General features: G+C 38.3%; 1 protein-coding gene across 4 annotated transcripts in view; it reads right to left on the minus strand.

Annotated features, from left to right (window-relative positions):
- Positions 1-25,709, minus strand: part of ESYT2 (extended synaptotagmin 2) — a 74,363-nt gene extending 48,654 nt beyond the window's left edge. For 3 of the 4 annotated variants that reach the window (XM_062621507.1, XM_062621505.1, XM_062621504.1), the window contains exon 1: positions 25,048-25,709. In XM_062621507.1, the coding sequence (XP_062477491.1) occupies positions 25,048-25,404 (357 nt within the window). In that variant the 5' untranslated portion in view covers positions 25,405-25,709. The remainder of the gene's footprint in view (positions 1-25,047) is intronic. The other variant, XM_062621508.1, reaches the window with a different exon arrangement.
- Positions 25,710-26,094: the final 385 nt, after the last annotated feature.

The raw sequence follows: 26,094 nt of genomic DNA on the forward strand, positions 1-26,094 counted from the left end.
ATATTACAGCAGAGAAGAGGAAGCAGTAAAAGCAATTTAGGTTAAAAAACCAAAAAACAAAAACCAAAAACCAACCAAAGAGAACCCCAAACAAAACAAACCCCCCATACCACTGTATATTGGCTATTTTGCCCCGTTTATTTGCTCCCTTCCTCCACCGCAAGGATTAAAGATAAGAATTAAATTTTATACTCCATTAAAAACAATGTACTATAATAGCTATATTTAATAGGTACTTATCTGAGTCAGCATTGCACAGCTTATGTCTAATTCTTTCCATTTGTGCTGTTTAATTATTTGTTGCTCCAGATGTAAATCTTACATAAAGTCACACAATATAACAAAGCTTCCTGATATAGTCACCATGTAACTATTCCTGAGCAGTTTTCCAGTCATTTTACAGATCTCCCTTCTGCCTACTTTGGAAAGTTAAAATCCTCCTCTCTACCAAAAGCCCAGCTTAAACATAGAAATGTAGAAGTGTATCACAATTTGTCTTCATAGTCTTTCCATGCATCATCAGTGGAGAGAGAGAGCACACCACAGGAGGAAAGTCAGGACAGAAACCCAATTTAGGTGTTCTAAATCACTTTCTGAATACACAGCATAAGCAGTTATTTAACTACTAAGCCTAAGGCTAGGTGGTGTGGCAAAAAGAAACACACTAAAATTAAATTATCCTTTGAATTACAACTGCCAGATTAATTTGTCTAAACTCACTGCACTTGTAACTCAAAAAGTCTGGCAAAAAAATTAGTAAAAGAATTAAGAAGAATCCCAACACGAATAGAATAAAGAGTGTCACACAGCAATATTCAAGCTCAATTTAACAGCTATCCACTCCACTATTTTCCAGTCAGTAAAGCAGGCTGGCCTAAGGACATTTTAGGTAAAACAGAGCTGAGCAGTGCTAATGGCTTAATCCCATGTACCCCAGCCAGCCTCTAGCTCTTTGGAGAAAAAATGAGCAGCAGTAGGTGAAGTATTTGTTCCATTCCAAAGAGGAACCAATGCAGTCCTCTGCTACTCAACACAATCTGAAGAGGCTTATCCACAGACACAGACTGGGGGACAACTGCTCCTTTCTAAGAGGAGGTAAAGAAGTTGGGGCTTGAAGGGAAAGCAGAAAACCCAGGCTTTTCCTGTTACGCCAAATATCTACATCCAAGGTTATCCTAGCAATTTTCCTAATCTCTACCAGCCCCAGAAATTACTGTAGCTCCCATATCTTCTGAATTACAGGGTAAAACACGCTAAATATTTACTGTTGCAGAACTGCAGGATTCAGTATTCCCAAAAGAGAAGGTTAAATTGTTAACAATGAGGGTTCCTCAAAAAATGCTGCAATCAACCACATGCCCTTGCTACTAAATTAACAACTATTTCCACTATGTTTTGGTAATCTCACTCTGTTTAGTATCTGCAGTCTTAAACATATTTAAATTACTAGCCTTTGCACAGCAAAATTCATATTCAGTGTTATCAGCATGAGGATAAGTGAGGACTCTTGAAACGCTCAGAATCATTGGGGGGTGTTGCATACTTCAAAAAAGTAGTACAGGTTTTGATAGCAAATGCCTCTTTACAGCAGGGGAAAAAAAAAAAAATCAGATGTCAGAAAATTAAGGTAAAGGGGAAAAAAATTAAAAAAAAAAAAAAACCACACTGTAAGAAAAACACAGAGGGAAAGGAGATGGGGAAGGGCCCTGTAGTCATTACCAGGCTCTCTCTCTGATAACTGTAAAACTTGAAAGGAAAATGGAAACGTTGGAAAAAGTGGAAACATACCTAAATGGAGGAAACAGCTGTAACACCAAGCAAGGTTAAGGATTGTATTTATTTATAAACTGGAATGTAAGCCATTTAAGTGTTTGGACAACACATTGGAAAACAAAATAAACCTTAAAAAAAAAATAAAATACATGCCCTTTGAGTCACATTTCAACCCATGAGAGGAGAGTGGCATTAGAAACACATACTTGGTATCCCACCAAATGTTTCTAAAACATTCTACCAGCACAAACATTGTCATCCCACGTGAACTGTCACTATCAGTTCAGCAAGTCCTAAAAGCTGCCACAAGTTACAGACTCAGCACAAGTTTTCCAGTGTGATCTTTACTGTATTCTCTACCGCCTCACAAGCTATCTGCCTCAGTGTGAGCATCAAGGCGAAAAATAATTCTTTCAACAACAACACAGCAATTTAACACCAAACAAGTTGGCACTTGCAGAAAGTCTGAACCAAATGGCTTTTCAACACCTCTGGGTTTCAATACTAACATGAGAAAGCTACTATAATAAAATTAACATACCTCAAGTAATAAAACTGAGATTCTTTATATGGCATAGAAAGTTTTATTTTATTGCAAACTTCTATGACCTCTATCTCCTTCCCCTCCTTAAAGGTCTAAAGAAAAGCCTAATATACTGACCAGTCCAAACCTGGAATAAACAGTAGCTCACATACACAGGACACTTCAGCATTCTATGCCCTGAAGGACCTATTTCCTAATATATATTTGTAGGGACTATATCTGGGAGACAAAATGATAGCAGCACATAGGCTGTTTTTTGTGAAGTCAGGCTAAACTAGCATAAAACAGATCTTCATGAAATGCTGCAAATGGTAGCAACACTGTAAGAAGAGTCACCACTACCCACATATACATCATTGAAATTAACTTAAAGCCCAAACTACACAGAGGGATCCAAAATCCACCCATTTCTGCTGCACCAGAATTAAAACAGAAAATAAATTCAAAATATTTAATGCTTTTTAAAATTTTACCAATGATGATAAATGTGGCCATGTTTCTCATTTAAATAATACAAAGATACTACTTTGCTTAAGTTTTTTTTTATTATATGTAAAATGCATATGTAAGACTAGCTGAGAAAGTTGTCCCTCTGTTTGCGTTCTCATTACAGAATTCACTGGAACAGCAATTAACAATCCTCCAGTTTTTGCCAGCAGCCTAGCAAAAATCTGATCAGTTTAAAGTTTTGGCAGATGTGGATTCAGAAGCCCTCCCCCTGCAGGCCTCCAATACTACCAGAATATTCTCATCTGGACATTACCCCTACCTTCTGTGGCAAACTACGTCTTCTGCAATGCAAAATAATGCTGTGTTTGCAAAAGAAAAGCCCTGCCTAAAAGAGTCTCCAGAGCTTCAATACAACTGAAACAGCAGCCCAGAAGCAAGTCATGCAATTCAGAACTGAAGGATGACGAGAAGTCATGAAGCACAAAAGTTTCATTTTCTCCACGCACATCTTCAACATCTCTTAAATAGACCTCACTCATAATAGCAGTGAGGCTTGTCAAGAACTGCATTACTTTCCAGCAGTTTGACTTAAAAAAACTAGATAAAATTTGTCTAAGTGCTGCTATTTTTGCAGAGATAGACAAGCATGCCACAATACAAAGTTACCCAGAAACCTCCTACTTCACAGCAGCTTGCCATAAACAAAATCCTCCGGGATAGGCGTTATAAGCAGCTGCTCTGGAAGAATGACAGAACGGTAGTCTGCTAGTAAGTATGCGAACTGGGAAATCCTACTTCTAGCCTGACATTCAGCCTTTGCAACCCCAACTCGAGGAATGCTGCTCTGCCTATAAATTAAAAACTGAGCATCATTAACTTGGCTGAATCACTTGAAGAACAACACATAAAACAAAAGTCCCTTGCTTTACCACTAACAGTTACACAATTTCCTTCCAGACATCTGGAAATACACTGGCATGAGTTTGTCTTACCTTGATGCAGAGCCTACCCTAAACATAGCAGAGCACACTAGAGGGATCCACAAAGCTCACCTGTTACCTCTTTTGAAACAAAATTACTTTAAGACTTCAGTCCTCTACTGCAGATTCATCTTCCAGTGCCGCCTAATTTTAGTATTACCTTCAAGTACTAATACACAAGTACGATATATCATGACTCAGTCTTCAATATAGAGATGAAGTTAACTCTGTAACCAACCTGCTTTATTTTCCCTGCAGTTTAAGAGTATCTCGTGATTTTTCCTGAATTGCGTTTGCACTTCTACTTTCCAGCTGGAAAAGTATTGTAAGTTTTCAGTGATCAGTTTGGACTGGGACAGCACAGTAAAAGGAAAAAAAATAAATAAATTGAAGGTATGTGGGGCATTCAACTGCAGGAACCTTTTAAAGGTTTCCACTTCCTGAAGAATCCACGTGCAGAACATCTGACACGAGATGATATCCTGACACAGAAAGAGTCATATTTTTCACACCTACCTAGAATTTCTCTAGAATTTAACAAAGGCTCCTGGGTCATGCCTAAAACAAGATCTCTGCTTTCAGGGTGGGAGGTTTCCAACAAGTATCTTCAGCAATGCAGCACAGTTTGTCAAATTTGACAGAAAGTGTTCCTAAAACTCAAAACAAGTTATTGCAAACAAGAAAAAGAGCCTTTGCAACTTAATTTTGCTAAATTAAAAGATTAATCTTGCCTTAATCTTTCTCTACAAGAAAAAAATTAATCATGATAACTACATAGTTTTAAGAAATTAAGTCATGCTTCTCAGTTTGCTGGATAGGCTTCTTATTTTAAAAATCTTTTTATTATTATATTAAGAAACCCTCTATGTTTCATATAAAGACATTTAAATTTAAAAGCATTAATGAAATAACTGGATACACTAGGAATGCAAGGACCAAAACCATATTTATATTCAGCATGCAGGTCCACCAAGACCTAACAAGTCACCTGTATACACATTTTCCCAGCGCCTTGATTGGTGTCTGCTGCCTGGCAGACATGCCAAAAGGCAGTCCTTGAGTTACACCACTGAAGTTCGTATCCATCACTAAAAACCCATCAAGAATAAAGAACCAAAGTGATGTTGAACACTTCTTAAAGTGAGGCAACATAAGAACCTGCTTGATCTCTTACTACCCACATTTACAATAGTGCTTTTATCTATACTATCTCCTTTTTTTTTCAGAGCCAGAATTCATTATCAAGTATTATGACAGCAGGGTGCCCTTTTCCAATCTCACCTTCAGTGGGCATCCACAGCAATAACAACTATATTTCAAATGCCAATGTCCAATAAAAGGCCACAACAAGCAGAGTTAAGGGAAAACAAAAAAAAAGAAAAACCAACCCCCTCCCCCCCAAAAAAAACAAACAAAAAAAAACACCAAAAACCAAACAAAAAAAAACAACCCAAAACCCACAACAAACTGAACAGCATAACCCTTTACACAAGTAAAATATCAAGAACTGGATTTGCACCTATTAGAATCTTGCTGTCACACCAGGTTATAGATAGGTAGCGCAACCAAGGTTTACAAAATAAAACATTTCATGACAGCCCACATAAGCACATCTCCAAACTCCCACAAGCATTGCAACCATTACTGAAAGCAGAGACCCAGATTTCAAATGCTTAAGCTGCTGAAAAGTGTAGGATGAACGGTAGCTCTAAGAACTCACGGAATTTTACCCCTTGAAAAATCTTGCACAGTACTACCTTTTTGACATGTTATTGACTTTACCCTTTTATTCTCAAAAATAATTTCACTCTTCCTCCTCCTCTTCCAAATAAAGTCTTAATACCTTAAAATTTGAGATTTTGGGTATTAAAAGTTTTATGAAAGGCGTTAGCACCTTATTTTCATTTTGTTACATTTTAAAAACATGACATCTTTTGTACTTTTTAAGCCTGCATAACAAATTCCTTTTCACTTCCCTTGAGAATCCAGACATGTTCCCACTCCGCTGCACACAAGAGCATCTTGCTGCCTTGGTGGTCAACAGTAAAAATGTTTTCCTCTCTGGACTGCTAAATACTAACTTTCAAAAAAGCTTATACAACCAGTGCCACAGCACAATTTACTATCTTTTGAATTGCCTTCAGCTATGAAAAGAAGTGCTGGGCTCTGCACCAAGTTGTCAGACATCCTCGTTGTTGCTATCTAGACTAAAACATTGAAGGTTTCTTGTCTTTTACTCCACTGACCCACTACCCCCTTTACTAACCCCTGCAGTCAGCAGCTCTGATTCACTAAGACCAAGTTCCCTCCATCAGAGAGATCTTATTCCTGTTAGCACTTGCAAGGGCACATAGCTCATCTCTCTAAGGGACCATGCAGGGCTTCTATGAGGACTAAACCAGACATCAACCTTGAGGAAAAAATAAGTGTTCAACAAGTACTGACCACCTTCTGCAGACTGCCTGTCTCCTTTCTCAGGCAGATTAAATGTCCTTCCCTAACTAGCTTACCAGCAACTAATTACTGAAGAGCAAAATGATCTCCTATGACTCAATGTGCACATTTTAGCATAAAATGTCTCCATGTACTGAACCCCAGATTTTGTAGGTTAACCTTTATCTTTTTTTTACTAAGTTTAACCTATAGTTCACAATATATTTGAAACAAATCTATATGAACTCCAACAAGACACATATCTTCCATTTTTTCTTAGTTTGCGGGTAAGCAACGTGCAAATTTGCATTTGAAAATACAAAAGAGTACCAAAAAAAAAACCCTTGGTTGTTTTTTTTTTTGTGGTTCTTTTTGGTGTGGCATTCAACCTAAAAATACAGTATTAGAGCACACAAATTCAAACTGGGTTAACCTGCATCCTAAAATGACAAAGTCACAAAGTCATCTGAACAGTATGCTCATGAGTTAGATCTTATATGCTTATTGTTCTTACACTAAAAGAAAATATACACAAACATTTAAAACATAATCAGAAATCAGTCAAGGTAGTAAAGCATTTTAAAATGCCCCTGTCTCATTTCTAGCTGAAATACTATATAGAAATTCAGCAAATATAAAGGGTATAGACAACCTGTCTGTTTTACTGAACCTGTAAATAGTCATTGATAAACTCTCTCTGAAACGATAAATCTCTCCTAAGAAAGTAACAGAAAGCAGAACATTCTAAAATGTGAAAGAAAACAAGAAAAAAAAAAATCTTAATGTTTAATTTGTGTCTCTGTTAACAAGGTGACAACAAATGGTGGGAAGGAAAGCCCTAGTTAATCTGATAGCTCCAGGTATCAGATGACAGACAGCTTACATGTGTAATTCTTTCTGGTTCTTCCATTCAAGCATTCACATTCTTACACCAGGCTCTTTTAAAAAGCTCCATATTTCTAATAATCAGGTGCATAGTAAAATTTGAAAGACTTACAGTATTTTTTCTCTATCCTCTCTAAACCAATTTTGTCCCCCTCAATGGACTGTATTTCAGCACAGAATATACTAGTGTTATTTGTTAGAAAAAGACACACAAAATATATCACATTTAATAGGAAACAGAGAAACTTCTGCACTATACAAGATCAAAGGTCCAGCTAACACAGCAACCAGAAGTGATGTCCAAGGAAAAAGAAAAACCAAAGTATTACTATAGAGTTATGCTTCCCTAAATATCCTTTCCGCTTCTGCAAAAGCTGGCTCTAACCCTTAGCAACTGTTGTCATCATCCTTCCCCCTTCTACCTCGAAAATGCTCAGCACCTTGCAAAAAAAATAAAAATAAAAAAATTCAATTTCACAAATTCCCTTGCATCAGATAAATTTACTCAAGGCAAAACTGATATTTCAGATTTTTAGGGCAGCCCTTATATTCATGCAGAATCATGCAAGACCAAGAAATATATAACTGGAAAGCACTTAGACCACCGAATTCCAATCTCCTGCAATTGCAGGCATCATTATCCTATTGCTGTTTATAAACTCCACCTTAAAAGCATGGAGTTTGCTACCATTCCTCAGTACAGATCAGGAAGGGCAATTCTAGTGTGTTTTTGTGGGCTGGGTTGCTAAGGAAAGACTGAAGCACTCCCTGCTATAAACCAAGTTTCTAAACTTAGGTATGCTACATCATGTTTGAGTTACAAGGTGGAACCAAAACCAGACTCCCTCCCAACTAAATTAACTATTACCCTTAAATACCAGTCTTACTATTTTGACTCTACACATGATCAACAAAAGATACTTTAGAGGAAAAAAGTCATCATCAAATGACAGAAGATAACATTCAACATAAATACCCCCCCCCCCACCAAATTCCTTCCCAGTAATATTACTTTGTTTTGAAGCAAAAAAATGTATTTTCATTATATATTGGAAAGGTTGTACAAGCATGTCGTCAATCTGCACCACAGCTTCTAGTTCCTGTGTTCATACAAATTGTGGATCTGTTTCCATAACCTACCTTTCAGCAGGAGTGTATCTGTCCCATGACAAAGCTTAGCACCTCTTACCCAACAAGGTATTTTAGAAAAAGCAGAGTAAGTGTACTTAAAACAAACCTGCAAAAGGAAAGGACACTATTGAAACAGCATCCTCTGATGAAAACATAAATTCTTATGGTACTGGCTTGACACATATGGCATCTGTGCCAGCAAGTGGCAAATCTCCTGCAAGACTAATGCTTTAAGTAAGCCACAGAAAAGTCTTGTGTGAAGGTCAGAAGAACCAGGTTTTTATCCATAAAAAAAAAAAAGCCAAACTTTGCATTTAATTTATTCTGGAATTAGAAAAGCGAGTAAAATCCTGGCCCAAGTCAGGTCTGCTGTCAAACTACTGTGAATTCCGTAGGCTCAGAGGAAGAATCCGTCAGCACGTGGACACAACATAGACAATTTTGCCCTGGAATTTGGATATAGTGCCTAAGACACATAGAATATTTAAAACAGATTGACATCCCAGCATTAAGACTTAATATCAGCTGTAATGAACTCAATTTTCATTAAAAATAGTAAAAAGGAAATAGAATTTCACACTGACAGAGGCTGCTGCTCTAGTCTGCACACAGAACAAATAAGAAGACAACGTGTGGTTGTAGTGTCTTTCTAGGACTACAAAGATTTTCATAAGAAAGTGAATTCAATACCAGAATACACCATTGACAGCAGTACAAGATTTATGATCATCCACAGAGAGATGAATACTACCTGGCAGGCACTTCTGCAACATAATAAAGTCCATACTTAGCAAAAGGAAGATGAAGCCCCTCAAGTGGAATTGAGGCAACTGATCAAAGGGCATGCAGTACCTTTTCACCAACCCACGACTACATGTTGCAATATTTCAGTTAAAATACACTTAGATATATGACAGTCCTGTTGATTCTTTGACTTGTGTACACAGCAACATTTGTTTAGTCACTTGTCCTTCCATGCAAGTCTTTACAAATCAACAAAACCAAGAGAAAAAAAAATACTGCTATAACTAGGAAACCTGGAGTTTAAAACTAACATTTGACTTTTTTAATTAGTGATCAGGTTTCACGAAGATGACATCTTTTAAGAGATTGGTAGTAAATACAGAAGTAAAAATTACTAAACAGAAAGAAAAAGCCCCGTAGTCATCTTGCAATGGTCCCCTTCACACTACCAAAACTCTTGTAGGCCCTGGTTCCAAGAAAAATTCCATGAGATTTCAGCTTCCTGCAGACACAGTCTCCATGAAAGTTTTCCATCTTAAAAAAAAAAAAATATATATATATATATATATATATATATATACTGGAAACTACAGAATCTGCCTTCTTCTATCATTTGGTAAGCTTAAAGCTTGGCCATATGTCTTACATGATACTCCATTTTAATTTCTCTGCTTTTAATGTAAATTCACTTATTTTATTTGCATATGTTTAGAGAGGAGTTCCTATATTTTTTGAAAGAACAGACTCTAGATTTTATGTAAGCAGTTACAAAACCAGCACTTTAGTGGAACCATAAACTAAGGAAAAGCTACTATTTTGAGTACATACTAAAATTTTTCAATAACACCATTCATTTGCTTCCAGGTAGCATGCCCAATCAAGTGTACATAGTTGCTGACCTGAATGACAAAAACTTGTTTCTATTTACACAGCCATTGCTTATGGTCAGCAAGTGCTTGCATGAAGATGTTTACCACAAGTGAAACTAGCCCTGCTATAAAGGCAGTTACTGGCCTTCAAACAAATGATGGGTAGCAAGCAGCTGAGTGATTAAGATTCAGTATTTTCTTGGATGCAGAGGAGGAATGCTCCAGCATCAGACTGCTGGAATTGCTGGGTGTTTGACATACAGGATGGAGAGCTAGCAAGAATGAAAGAAGAACAGTTAAATACATTTTTCCTTATATAAATGCAGCACAGAATTGTCACCTCTTCTCTTACATTACTGATTATCATCAGTGTTGAAGATACCCCCACATGCTTGGGTTATCCTGAATATGCTTTACCCCAAACTCAACCATTACAAACAGCAATGTTCTTCCACTTCCCAATTTAGTAGTAAATATAGCCATCATAAATTAATACTTTAATTGCTGACAGCAGTAGTAAGTCATTTTATAAGCATACTGCTCAGAACTGAATCATAAAGTTAAGCACACAATAGAGACTTTAAAGGCTGAGTTGCTTGTAACTGATACTTAAACTCACCATTTCTACATTTTTAATCCAAACCTACTGTCCCACTTTGGATATTTGCAGTGTATTGCAGGAACAAAGCTAATCAAATCATACCCACCAGATCCTGGTTGCAGTTTACAAGAACAGGAAGACTTTTTATATCTTGGCAACCCTTTCTACCTATATATGGCTTCACAGCAATTTCAAAGGTTTCCAATTTTAAAGATTCAAACACTAGTGAGGAGTAGGCAATTGCTGAATTATTCTTCTCTGATCTTCAAAATTTTTAAGAAGAATCAAGTGACCCTAGACCTGCTTTATCATTAATAGAGAGAAATAAGGGCCTCTGGAGAGATACATCTGACATCTTGAAACATTTCTCCTATGGTCAGAGAGACTCCTCTGGAGATGTCTGTACTGACCATAAAGAAAATTTCCAATGAATTCAGACTTATGACTGAATTTAGGTTCATAAAATTCTAGCTCTAAGTGGAAACCAAACACATTGTGCTCAAAACCAAACTGAATATTAATTTGACAAGTGAAAAGAAACTTCTGTCAACTATAAGACAACTGCCTGAACTGCAAATAATGCACCATCTAGTCAATCAGTTCCCTAAAACGTTTTCAGGTTTCAAGAAATCTTGCCTATGGCAATGCCACAATAACTATGCCACTTTATTTTATTGCTCCTAAGCAGAACCTTCCTTAGCCTGCACTTCTCTTGAAGGAGAGGTTAATATCTGTGCACATGCAGGGAGTAATATAGGCAGCCAAGTAGCTGTTAGCTCCTGAATACTCAGCAGATTTCACAACAAATGCTTTTGCACAGTGCTAATAATTTTTCTAGAAGTTCTACAACATAATATTTACTAGATATATTAATTAAAAATTTAACAGCTGTGGACCACATTATTCCTTGCTAAATTTAAGCATTTAAAAAGTAGCAGTAAAGTTATGACCTCATTAGTCTAGGTTCAGAGAAAAGGGAGCTCCTGCAAAAAATTCAGTTCATCCCTTCCTACTGACTAAAGACAGGCAGTAGAAAGAGACTTACGTCTCTGAAATGAGGTGCTCAAGTTCAGTGAAATCAATCTACATTTCAGTTTACTGCAGCAAACTTCACTGTGTGTGCTAATTGGCAACAGATTTTTTTATGGTTGTACTGTTGGCTGTATTGGTTTAGGGCTGAATCCCAGCCCCGTACATCTGCCAGATATTTTCAGCAGTCTAAAATCTGTACGCAGCTCTTAATCACATGTAATAACTTTCTTGCAAAAGACACAGCTTGAGTTTAGAAGAATGCAGGGATGACAGTTAAAATGAAATCAAACCCGAGTAAAATGCCACAGTTATTTTCAGAGATGTGCATAAATAGAAGTTAATTTGCAACTATATCATTTCAGCTGAAAAGTATTTTCAAGAATTTGATAAAGACTTTTCCATGTAAAACTAGCCTCTGAGGAAAAGAAAAAAGTCTTTTCTTTTTCAACATCAAAGTGATGATGAAATCCAACCCACCATTCCTGTTACTATATGTGATTTGCTGCATCAGATACAGTCCCGACTGCTCAAGCTATTTGGAAAATTGTCAAGGATATCAGTCAGCAAGCTTAACAGTCATCTATAACACATTTTTTTACCTGATCAAATTGGAGGCTTTTAACTAAGCAGTTGAAGATCTATTTGCTTATGGAAATGTCTGTAATCAAAATCAAATCGTAAACCATCTTCGAAAAACAGTCATTGAGAGACCTATTTCAATGTCTCAATGATCTCTTTCCCCCTTATGAGCTCATATAGTTGCTTTCTATTAAAATAATGACCTCTCAAATCCCATGCCATTGACTGATCTGAGCTGCTCCAAATCAGAGGCTTTGTCCATTTCACTTTGTGGGAGATCACAAGTAACAACTTTACTTATACATTGTGTTCTTTGCTGGAGTATGACAGACAGGAATGTTATTTCCATGTGCCTGGCAATGCAAACAATTACAGCAGCAGAAAGCAGAGCTGGAGTTCATCACTTTTGAGTGTGGGATGAAGAAACTAGAACAAATGAAAACCTGCAAGATGACAGGGGTTGACAAAGAGTAAAACCATTCCCCCAGGCACCACAAGTCTCAAGCAAGAAAGCAAACGACCTGAGTTTTTACAGGTTGTATCTAAATCGGAAGCTTATGTGTTACATGGGAATCAAGAATTATAACTTTACAGTAGAGGAAATTCCAAAGCGGTTTGTCGGAGCTTAAACCCCACTAATTTGAGGAATCCTGATGAACTAATCTCCTCTCTCTGGCAAGTAGATACATTTCTATTGCTTCTCAATAAACTGACACTTAAATGATATTCTAGTTTTCCAGCTTGCCCCTGGAGGCCGATGTGAAACAATGTTATCACAGTCAAGGATAAACATTTTAAAGCAGCTGTAAATAAATGCTACAACCACTTCCATCCCTTCAGCAGTGTTTCACTTCAAGCACAAACGCCTCCACTTCTTACCCTAAAAAATGTTTTATAAAATATCTGAAAATATTCTATTTCCCAAATACCAAACTCAACTAAGTGAAGATGAAAGTTTGGATTTCTTCAGCCAAAACCACCACAGACTGTCAACCCGTATTCCATGCAGTTTTTCCAGTATCCACTTTGCAGGTAAATATCTTTAAAAAAAATAATAAAAAACTTGCCCATTAGGCTTTAATGGTTCTTTCTACACTTATTCCCAAACAAGAACTGCCAACTACAATTGCCTAACGCTCCTGTGTAATACGCAGAACAACACTGTGCAGACCCCTCTCTCCAAATCTAACAGAGGTTTATGCACTAGTGAAAAGAAAAACAACCCAAAACCTAATTTCAGGTATACACACTTGTAATTCCACTCACAGCTTTGTCAGAAGTACTGGTATGGTGTTACTAGTACACCAGGCTTCCTTCCTAGCTGTGCCAGAAAAACAAATCAGTATAAAGGAAGTGGGTACACCAAGAACAGCATATGTGTGCTAGAAGCTAAAAGCAAATAACCTAACCTTGAATTACTGTTTTAAAAGAACACTTTTATAGTTCCTCATCTCTTATGTAGTAAAATTAAAGTTTATATTCTTGTATGAGAAATTGATTCATAAAAAAAAAGAAAAAAGTAATTTCCAAACCAAATCTATTTTCAGGCTGTTACTATGGTTCTGTGTGTAATGAATTACTGCAACTTAAATGGAAAAAAGCCCCAGATTTCATTGGGTTTTGTCTGGTGTTTTTTTTCTGTATGTGTTGTTTTGGGTTTTTTTTTTCTTCTTTTTCTGTTTGTTTGTTGGGTTTTTTTAATTGTTTGGGTTTAGTTTGGGTTGGCTGGATTTTGTAAATCAAAGTAACAAAGTGAACAGATCAGTAACATTTTTGTTACTCAGTGTAGAGAACTAAGGAAAGACAGGACACAATGGGAAAGAAACATCAAAACACAAAGGAACTGAGAAAAATAGTTGTTGGAAAATGTTTTGTTACCATACATCTATGTTAAGACCTGAAAACAACAAAAGCACATATTACATGCAACTTTTTAAAAAGCTTTATACATAGCCAACATTAGTAGAAAATTATAAAGACTTACATGAACAAGACAGAAATAAGAATACTGTTTTTATCAAAGGAACATAGACAGTTTAGGTACATTCACATCAACACAGTACTGGTACCTAACACACCCTAAAAATAAAACAAACAAACAAACAAAAAAACAACCCCACTTCCAAAAGCCCAAATATTTTCCATTAAATATAAATCAAAATAAAGACAATCATGAACAAATAGAGAAGAAGAAATTACTACAATTCAAGCTACTATATCTATCACATATTCTTATACCACATGCAAGTCAAATGACTGAACACTGTTTTTTTTGTACCCCCCTGTAAAACACTCTCTTATCATTTCCTGGCTGCTATTTGACATTTAACTGGCAGAGGGTGGGCGGGTGGAAAAGCATTCATTTTCTAGTTCAAGTATTTTAGGAAAAAGTCATTGGGTGAGGAACACAGCATTTTAAAATATAAATTTAGCCTGCATCATAAACTGGATTACTAGACTAAGACAACTTCCTATGCACACAGACGAGAGAATTTAGCATTCTAGTTCAATAATTAACAAGATGAATCAATAGACTGGGGAGGAGGGAAAAGACTAGCCTCAAAACAAACTACAATTTTTCAAAGTTCTGGACCAGCAAGCTCACTGTATTAGGAAACATTAACAAATTAAGAACAGACATTTCCTCATTTGAAGCATCATAGAATCCTTACATTAAAAGTGTGCATGAAACATGCAGACAGATAAAGCTTGCTGACTACCGACAAGTCCTGAGAGTTTGTTCAATAAACCTGCGTAAAAACTTACAGCTCAGAGCATGTCTTGTAATACTCTTTCCTGCAGGAGAATGCAACAAAAGTTCTTGCCAAGTTTTTGGATATAAGGTTGCAAGTATATTCACTAGTTTTTCAAATCTGATTAAATTAACAGTCTACAGAATATGCTATGTGAAGAAAGGCATCTGAAAAGGCACAGGCATATTTTTTTATATCAAGCTATGCAGATCTGAGAAAAAAAAGGCATTAAGAACCACATATTACAAAGTAATCATGCTTAAATATAACGCAACCTATGAGCTTCCTGATCTGTTAAGTTCCATTTGAGTTCCACCCCCACACTGTTTTCATCCCCATTTTTGTACTAAGCTATTTTAAAAATTGAACAGTCACAAACTTTGAGAGCAGAAGTGTGGATCATAATGCTGCACAATTAATTCAAATTGGAACAATTCAGTTTTATAGCTACCTTCAGTCTTCAACATATCTTGTGGTTACTTTTAAAAATGAAACAGGAAGACACTGCATTTTTAGAGATTCACCCACTTTCTCCCCACCTTCCTTTTCAGGTAGACAGCGATGGACTACAAGACAGTGTATTGTCAATACATTTTATTTAGTGCTCGCCGTTATATCTTTCAAAATTTTCCCAAAGGAAACTATTTGGGTAATTCATGCGAGCCAGTATCTAACTGAAGGAATGCAAACAAAGGTTGCGAAAACAACAGTGCTAGAGTCTGCAACAGACTCTCTCAAAGTATTCAATAAAACAGACACAAAAATGTATGCAATTTACATCACAAATATAAATCTCTTAAGTGAAAGTGCTTCCAATTGAGCTAACATAAACTTGACCCATGCTGCTATATGATAAGGACAGCCAAATGACAATGTAATGCTTGACTGTCATATGACAGTTATTTTCAGCCAAGTAAAACTAGCTTCATATTTCTAATAACAACTTCATAGTACTTAATTCTAGACTGCTTCAGCTGAAAACTGTTAGCCCTGTTTCAGATTTTCAACTCCTAAGGAGAATTTTGTAGTTACATCAGGGTGTAGCAGACAAAACTTTGTGCAATGACTCATTGCATGGGTACACTTGTCTTCTAAAGGTTATTTATATAACAGGAGTTCCATTTGAAAAACTATGTTTTAGAGATTTGCTGCACATAATTTTAGTAGTATTTAGCTGACAAGCATCGGAATGACTTAAAAAGCCTCACTACCTCCCACAAAATACCTCTCTAGAGATAGCCATCTCTATTTTTTTCCCTAGTTACACTTAACAGTTAAGTAAACACTGGTTATTTTATGCAGAAAAGGTTTCTTACCATTTGTAAGCCACAACTGGAGACTGAAAGCCAAATTAAATGACAGCTTAAAACACAACAAAAAAAAACGATAGACTAATTCAGGTTGGAAAGGACCTCTGGAGCTCATATGATCCAACCATGCTCTGAGATACAGAGCTTGGATCTAAATACCAAAAGTCTATATGTCTGATGATTAGTATGTTAACAGGTCTGTTGAAATGTTGCAAATTAGGTGTTTATAACTTGATGTTATAAACTGTTCAAGTTCTAACTTTGCTTCCCCACAAAGAAACCTCAGCAGTTTTATTAGCCACTTCATTCTAAGAAGGTCCTCTTCATGCAAGCTATTGTTCCATTTCACTTTAAACCTGACCATAGGCTTCCATTACCTCCTTATTGTAGGCACTAGCACTTGTGTGGCTGCACAGTAAACTACTCCAGGAACTGTTCCAGCCAAACACTAAAGCTGGCAAAAAGCTTACAATTGGGTAGCCAAGTAAATTCTAAAGCTGGTATAAGAAGGCAGTGAGAAAACGCAACTGGATGCAGAATATTTTTTTCAGGAATGCAAATTTACTGTGTTTTGAAACTGCAGAATCAGTCTCTAACCACAAACCCTGATTCTCTCTGCAATAAGCATATTTGAATGCTGAGAAAAGCCTACATCTTTAGTACGCAGAAGCCTTAAAATTCTCACTTCTCTTTTAACAGTAAGGAAGCACAGTATCTTCTGTAAGCACACAGAGGTAACAAAACCAAAGTAACTAAACAAATAAAAAAATAAAAAAGGCTGCACTACTTAAACCACAAAGAAAAAGAGAACTTGACCACTCTTAAGACTGGTACATGAAGCTTGATAGATGCTATTGGAAATAAAACCTAGAAGTAGGTTGGGGATATGGTTCAAGAAAGTTGAGGTGTACCTTTCTTCCTCCCTCTCCCAGGCCATTGTATCAATGGGACCCAAGATGTGACACAGCTCACTTGCTCTGACATGAAAACAGACTATACAGAACTATGTTAAGGAACAAGGGATCAAACCAAAGTATCCTGAGAAGCTGAGGTTAAGTGGAATGGATTTAGCACAGCCACAGTATTGTTTAGCACATGCTCCCAAAATTAGGAAAGGATTCAGATTCTCAGAACCTTATATTTGTAGTGAAACTTCCTTATAAACCAAGTTTAACTTGGACTAAATCTAGTGCAACTAGTTACTCCATTAGCTCATGAGGCAAGTTTGTATAACCTCACTTCCCAGACCTGACAACAATCCGTTATTGCCAGCTAGGAAAATCATGAAACTCACATTAAAAACATAATAAAAAGGAACAAAATTTGTGATATCAAAAGACAGAGAAGGTTGCAAGTGCCAGAAAGAAAACAAATTTAAGTTGGCTCTTTATTTTCAAAAAGCACAGACATCTTTAATTACACTCTCTTCTTTTCTTACTTGCCCCAACAGAACTTTAGTCTCATTCAGTGAGAAGTTGAGGCTTTCTCAAGAAAGGTGTTAAGACTACCTAAGAAATGCAAGTGTTGTCCAGATGCTCTTTTTTGCTGCAAAATGAGAAAAGCATTTAGCGCATGGCAGATGGGACTGAAAAAGAGTCCTGGGTCAGTTCATGTCATCTTTGACAACTACAGACTCTGTCAAACACATCAAGCTGGCAACTGGCTTCCATGTTTCACACATGATCACTTTCAGCAAACTCATGATTTGACTCTTCCCTCTCATTCCTCATCCAACCAATTTATTTCTAAACTTCACAGAACTCTCCTCATTCAAATAAAACAAAACTTACCCAAAAATACCAAAGTACCATATGATCCAAAAGTTAAGTGATAAAATGCCAAACCCCACTAAATAGTTTTCATAATTTACTTACTTCAAATGGCTGTTTAAAATGAGACCACTCTCCTCTCTTATCAAAATACTGTTTCTCCACTGTTCCTATTCACAGTAAATTCTACATTGAATACTCCATCTCTGTACCTCCTTTATTTTAAGTGTTCACAAACACTAGCCAAAGATAAGAACTTAATTTTTTTAAAAACATCTCTCATAAACCCACACCCCAGATTCAGTACAGGTATATGGTCAGCACAAAATTGTGCAAAGCTCAAAAAAAGTTATACTAAAGGCAACTTCAGCAATTAAAGAACTTTTCAGTGCTATAATTAATGATGATCTGATAAATGAGAAACTGCAACATAAATCAAGTTAAGTCAAACATTTTTATCCTACAAGAAACAAAATGCTGCCTCTTCTTTCATTTTACAAAAGGAGAACAGAACAAAAAAGAATTGTTTCGAATACTTAAAATTTCCAGAACAGGCTTTCATCACAATAAACTACAATGAAAGTGTTTTGACAATAATCCTGATTCATCTTCCTATTTCCCAGCAGGCTCACGTGCAAAAAATAAAAATAAAAAATAAAAATCTTAGAATCCACATCCAGCTACACTCTGTGATGTGCCAACAATCTCAAAAAACAGTAGTAATTTAAAGTAGGAAGAATCTTGTAGAAGAGGAAGAAAAGGTTGACTGCTATTCTAGACTTTTTCTTCAAAAAAAAAAAAAAAACAACCAACCCAGCCTTTACTGACAAGATCTTCATGACTCCCATGTTTTCAAATATGACAAAAGCAGGGCCAGCTCTTATATGTAAAATTATTTGGGCACGGAAGCAACACTAGAACACCAAAATGAAAATCAAAAAGAAAATAAAAAAAAATAAAAAAAGCAAAGCCAAAATAAAAAAAAAAACAACACCACAACACTAAAAGACTTGTACACAACTTTCTTAGTTACTTAAACAGCACATTTCAAGAATGTATTTGCATGGTTCTAATAACTGTTATGTAATATCAATTTGTAATATGAAAAAAGAATGCATTATACATATATATTTAGAAGGCCTGTAGCACCTAAAAGCCAACTCAAGAAGCATATTAATACTTTCAGGCTAATATTTTTCTTTAGTAGTTTGATATTGTGTTCATAAACATCCATTCATCAAATGGCTTTCTACCATAAATATTGTGGAAAAGGATCTTTACATATGAATCACACAGTAATGCTTGCCACATTGTTACATGAGAAAATGTGTTATGTGACAGACATCACCTCAGCACAGCTTTAACACACAAAATGTAAAAACTTTGAGAAACAGGAAGATATGATCAATTGAGCAACATAGCTGCCTTTTCTTCTGCTGGTTCTCCATTCGTAACCCCATAATTCACATGTCTAACTATGGGATACTCTCAGTCACTCAGGCATCAACAGCAGAGATAAAAATGTCATCATCCCACTCTACTCATCGCTTGTCAGGCCACACCTGGAATACTGTGTTCAGTTTTGGTCCCCACTATACAAGAGAGATGTGGACAAGCTGGAGAGAGTCCAGACAAGGGTCACAGAGACGATCAAAGGACTGAGAAGCTTGCCATGTGAGAAATGGCTGAGAGAACCCGGTTTGCTTGGCCTTTAGAAAAGACTTAAGGAAGACCTTAGTACCATTCTCTGATATTTTAATAGCGGCTATGAAAAACATGGAGACTCCCTTTTTACAAAAAGTCACATGGAAAAGGGGAGGGGTAATGGGTACAAGTTACTCCTGGGGAAATTCTGGTTCGACACAAGAGGAAAATTTTTCACAAAGAAAATGATCAGCCATTGGAATAATCTCCCCAGGGAACTGGTGGATTCCCTAGTGAATCTTTTAAGATTCATCTGGACAGAGTGCCCAGATATCCAGTGGTATTCTATGATACAAGTAGTAATACTGAACAAAATTTAAACTTCTTCCTTAAAAAAAAAGCCTAATCACATAAAAAACTCACACACACAACCCACAATATACATATGTATGTATACATACACTATGAGGCACCTAGAACAGAAGGCGGTTTTAAAAAAACAAAAGGCAGATGAAGGCCATAGACTTCAGCTGTCAAGTATTCAAAAGTTCTTACCCTTTTCTAACTCACACCCCTTTATACTTTCCAGATGCAGGCTGGCAGCCTAAAGTATATGGCCATCTGCACTACTAACCAAATAAAATTATTATATCCAGCTTAGCTTTTAGTAGCCATACATGGAAGTGATTTTTCTTATAAATGACTCCTTGGTAAATTCAATCTAAAATGCTCAACTAACTTTTGAAGAAAGGATCAGAAGACTGTGTCACAATGCCTCACAGACTTCCTTCTCATATTTTAATACAAGACTCCACATACAATTCCTACAGCCACAGTAGTAACAGCATTAACCAAAGGCATAATTAGAGGTTCAGAGGAAGATCTGACTGTTCTATGGCAATTAAAACCACATAATGTATTAGAGAAGCCCACATGTTTATCATGTTTACTGAGTATATATTAAACACCAACATCAAGGATTCTTTGGAAATTCCTGTCCTGGATCAATCTAAGATCCAGTTAGTAAGCTTGATTCTACATGATTAACCTTCTCTGCAGATGTCATTCAGTAGAGGACATGATCCTGCAGTTAGAGCCATCTAACCTTTTTTCTTCCACAAATACTGTGTCAGCCTTCCCAGTAAAAAATAAAGACTTTGTTGCTCTAACCATATAAGTGGAGTATTTGACAAGAAGCTCATGGAAGGGCTTGGGGAAAAAAAAAAAAAAAACAAACACCCAAACAAGTATGCATGCATATTTTATTCTAACACATGAGACTAAAGACAAATAATTTCAGTTATAAACCAATTTCCATTTTCAGACACATATTCTGATGTCTGCTTTTACTCAGAATAGATCCTCTACCCCTAAAAACTAGCAGTTTGTTCAATATTCAACACAACATTCAACTAAGAAACATGCAACTACCATTGAAGTCATGTTTTACTCAACATCACCTTTGCAAACACACTCAACATAACATAGGTGGATAATTATTTTATTGATTATTGTAGCTATACATCAGCATCTATTAAAAAGGGTACATGCTGACATTCTCTCCCCCCTATAAGTGTAGCAGTGGTATAGCAGTTCAATGGTAATTCACAATACTCACAGTCTGCAAGAATTTCATGCAGATTCCCAAGATCTACCAATCTAAAAATTTTACAATAGGACTGTAAATCAGTTTAATTAAAAAGGTCACTAGACACCTAATTACATTTTTGCAGGTTTTTCCTTTTATCTCAAGTAGATGAGAAAACTAAACAACAAAACCAAAACCCTGAAAGTCACTCCAAACTGCAGCAGAAACTCAAGTCTATAAGACACAAAATACTACAGCAGACTCGTATTTAATGTACTAATACAGCATTACTTTTACCACAAAGATGTACAGTATTTCAGTTTCTGTATAATCCACAGTTGGGGATACAAAGAAAATTGTCTAAATGCTTTTTCAGAATCAATTATTTAAAATTTCTAAGATCCGTTCCTATTTTGGTCTCCTGATGGTTGCTGACAGACTGCACACAGATACAGCTTCTGGCAGCAGGCCAAATTTATAATATCTGGTGGAGGAAAAAAAAAAAAAAAAAAAAATCAGCATGACTTTTAATCTCTAATTTGAAGAGGAGTCTAAGTTTCACTTATCCAAAAAGATGTCAAACAAGAGACGCTGTCATGGTGCAAATGTCAGATAAAGCCATCGAGACCCCCTGCAACGGCAAAATTAGATTAAGTTTTTAATTGCTCTGAGAAAGAAAAAAGTTCTTTTTAAATTCATTATACCACTTAGATTACAAAATTCCTTTACTGTTTTAAAAATAAAATGCAACGTGATACCTGTCCTTTAAAAATTGGGAGTCCTGGTTTTCTACGTTCTATCCTCTAAGTAGCAATACTTAAATTGCCACTTTCCTTATATATGCTTTTTAATTACATTCATTTCAGTACAAAATACATCTAGTGTATAAAAATGTTGCTAAGAAAGGGGAAATGTCACATTTATTTAAAGACCATTTTGATCTCCAGTCCTTTCCGATTGTAAATTCTGCTGCTTAGTTTTAAATGACTTGGAAGAGCACCCACTTCTGCTCCCTCCTACTCCATATAAATCAGTGACATCTTCCAAACACATGACAAAGCTATAACTACATGTTAGCAAGTGTGTGAGGACAGATATTATTAAGAAAGTAAATGCAGTATTTTTTAGCACATATATATTTCTTTCAAATAATTCAGTGTTGACATTTAAAATAACATAACCTGTATTTATGTTGAATTAATGCATTTTACATCCACAGTACAGAATATTCCTATTATATCAACTCCTGCTTATAGAATAATTCAGTCTAATTTACAAAACTAATAACATTATGAACTCTAGTGTGATAGCACAACAGTATCACTTTCAAATCATAACTGTGCATATCACCAGAAAAAAAAAACTTCACCGGCAATAACCACTTTCTTAAAAACAAATAACACAGTGCAGTATTACTGAATACTTAACATGTACTGCTAAAGCAGCAATCAATCCCAGAGGGGGGAGTAGTGGTGCATTAAATCACATCTTGCATACACAGCTAAGGTTCTTTTCCATTCAAGAGCCCAGAAAGATACCATGTCAGATAAATGTTTGGGATATTACGTAATTTCTGTTGAAAAGTGGTTTATTACATCCCAGTTTCAGCTCCAGGAGAGTAAAACATTTCCTATGTTTAAAACACAGCACTGTCCTACTCAAGTAATTAAAATTTCCCTGATGAGAATCCAAGGGAACATACTCCAGTTTGGAGTTCACACCAAGACGGATAAACTTGACACCTATTAAAGTGATGTTAGGCTCCATATATCATCCAGCAGCTCCTACCTGAAACATGACCAAAATCCACGAATATCCAAGACAACACACATAAAGCAGAAGGAAGGAGAATAAGTTTCCCAAGACACATTACAGAGGGAGCAAAAAGACTCATACAAAGCTAAATGACTATGACAGCAGACACTGAAGATCACTTTTTATTTAAGCAGGCCTTCGATTCTTAGGAGACTTCTGTCTTCCAGATTGCATTTCACCTGGAAGCTACAGTTACTTGGAAGCATGGTACTTCCAGAATATTGCATATACATCAGCAGAAAGAAAAGAAGCAAGACCTGTAAAATTTAAGTACATGACTAGAGAGGGAAACAAATAAAGCCACAAAAAAGCCAACAGTGACTTGCAGTACATCTCCCAGCTGCTGTATCAGAAGGCCATACCTCTGGGGAAGCCCTGCATATTAACCAGCTGCTTTCTCATAATGTCATAGGATATGCAGGTGTTTGAGCCAGCACTCATTCCTCTATGATTTTCTTGCCTCTAACTTCAGTCAAGAGGCCTCTTTCAAAACCTTTCATTATTTGAACAACTCCACACAGGAATTAATTGCCATTCTATCAAATGTAACAAATTGTGACCTAAAATAAAATTTACGTACAGCACTTATCTTGAATATTTACCAGCAGATAGTTACTATACAACCATCCACAACAAATCTAGCTTCAATTAATTAATTTTAAATGCCTCATATAAGAATACTTCCATTATATTGCTGCATGATTACAGGTTTAAAAAAAACAACAAAAAAATCCACAAAAAAAAACAAACAAAACCAAACCAACAGAGAGCTGATGTAAGAGCTATTACCCAGATTATTTAAGACTCACATCTCAGCTTCAAGCAGTAAAACTACTTCATCTCTCTTAGATACTGTCCTCATTTTTACCATGATCTTCAACAAGAACTTGGATAAAAGATATAAAGAAACAAACGTAAAAGAGACTCTCATCTCACACCAACACACCATATTCTCTCTAGACATCTGGAACTCCTGTAACTTCCTCAGCAGAGCTAGGACGGGTCACATCAGGTACAGCAATTTGATCACATGAAAATAGTTACTTTTATACTTACTGGAACACTGATTAATGCAGTCGATGCAAAGAGTACATAGCAGAGATTTGGATGGCTATTATTAAGGAGCAACGAGTATTCAAAAAAGAAATCAGCCAGAAGGTTTAGCAGAAACCCTCAAGACTTCAGATATAGAGACCAACAGAGCATCAAGCTCTGCACAGATCACCAGGGCAGCACAGGACATGTGTACGAGCACTAGTACTGATGAGTGGTTGGCTGTCAGCTGTAACTTTTGAACCTCCAAAGTATTCAACTTTGACTAAAAATAATCATAGTTACTAAGGCTTATTAGAAAGCCTGAAACTTTCAAAGGATGATCCCACTTTCGAAGAAAGCCTTTGAAAATCGACCACAGCACAAAATAAGACCACCACAGCTCCTTTTCCTCAGTCCTCACACCACAACCCCGAAACCTGCCAGAAACACCACCTCGTTTTTATGTCACTCCCTATTAAGTAACGCTTTACTGAAACCCCTACAACCATTAAGGTACTGATTTTGTCCGCTCCGATCTCAACTTTTTAAGAGGTCCTGCCCGAGTCGCTACATCTGTGTGCCTTACAGACTGCGCCACGTCCAAGACGTGTGCATTTACTGGCATCGGAGGGCAAAAAAGCCCAAACTCTGAGGTAAAGTTTGTTGCTGCGAGGGACCCCCTGGCCACGGCAAATCCAGCGCCGCGGGGCTGTCACCACACGGCGGCCGCGCTGCCTCAGCTGCTAGCGGACCACAGGGCCGGGGCGGGCGGGCGGCAGGGACAGGCCACCCCGATGAAAGGAGGTGCCCACGTCCGGTAACGCCGCTCCCGCTGCTGGACGCCAAGTCCCCAAAGAGGCTGGCAAACCGGTACGAGTAGCCTAAGGGCGCGGGAGATGCCGTCTCCTCGCCCCTTCCTTCCCACCAGGCTGGCTCTGGGGCTCCGGCCTGTAGAGAGTCTCTTCCCCTCAGTCCGGGCAGGAGAGGGCCACCCCGGGGTAGAAACTCATGCAGATTCTGGGGAGGTGACAGGCCCCAGCCCGCCCGGCCGTAGCGCTGCCCGCGGGGCGTGGGTGCTCCCTCGGAAGCGCCGGAGGGTGTTGGCCACTCACCCAAGCAGGCAGATCCGCGGAGGAGACGCTGAGCCGCACCGCCTCCTCCTCGTCCTCCAGAAAGGCGAGAGCCCGGCCCAGGCGGGAGGTCTTGCCGCCGCGGTGCCTACGGATCCAGAAGAGCCCGCACAGGGCTATGAGCACCCAGCTGAAGCTCAGCCCCAGATAGCCTAGCACGTACACGGGGAAGATCAGTACGAAGCTCCTCGCAAACTGCGACACTAAACCCGTCACATCCACGCTCAGCAGCGGCGGCGGCGGCTCCGGCACCGAGTCCCCAGCCGCCGCCTTGTCCGCAGCGGCGGGATCCGTGGCGGACCCCTCGCCGGGGGACTGTTTCGCCGCGGCCCCGCTCATGCTATCGCAGCGACGGTTCCTACTCCTCTGCTGCTCCTCCCGCTGCCGCGGCTGCTGCTCCTCCTCCTCCTCGGGCGCTGGCTGCGAGCGGGCAGGGGGGGCAGGGCGGCGGCGGCGCCTCGCATCCTGCGTCCGTCCCCGCTCACCGACACCAACCGCCGCGCGCTTCCGGATTCGGGGCTGCCCGGCCCAAGCCGCCCCTGCCCTCGCCGCAGGGAGGGTGCTGCAGCGAGATGAGGTGGGGGGCTGTGCCACCGCGGGGAGGTGCCCCGTTCTCAGCCACCGCCATTGGCGACCCCCGCATCACACGACCGCCCTCACCGCTTTGCCGCCACCCCCAGGCCGGCCCGCGCCGCTGTGGTTCTCTCATCTTCCCCTTGCAGGCCTGTCCTGTGAAGCGCGGGTTTGCCCCGCACGGCGGGATCCGGGCCAACAGGAGACCGTCGCCGCCTCTCGTTAAGCTCGCTTCGATACTGCTGGGACCCCCTTCGCCTTGAGCCTAGCTTCACCTGGAGGCATCCAGCCTAGCCGCCAACAGCAGCTACTGACCATCCCAGGAACGAGGGAGCAACGCCCCACAGGACGAGGGAGTGCGACTCTGGGGGTCACGGCAACGAAACAGGCTGTTGAGGCTGGCATGAAGCAGAACCGGCTCGCTGGGGAGAGGGAACATGCTAGGGTGTGCATCCC

Source organism: Pezoporus occidentalis, unplaced genomic scaffold, assembly GCF_034315485.1.
Source record: "Pezoporus occidentalis ecotype Australia unplaced genomic scaffold, CSIRO_AGI_Poc_V1 ctg23, whole genome shotgun sequence".
Taxonomy (NCBI): Eukaryota; Metazoa; Chordata; class Aves; order Psittaciformes; family Psittacidae; genus Pezoporus; species Pezoporus occidentalis.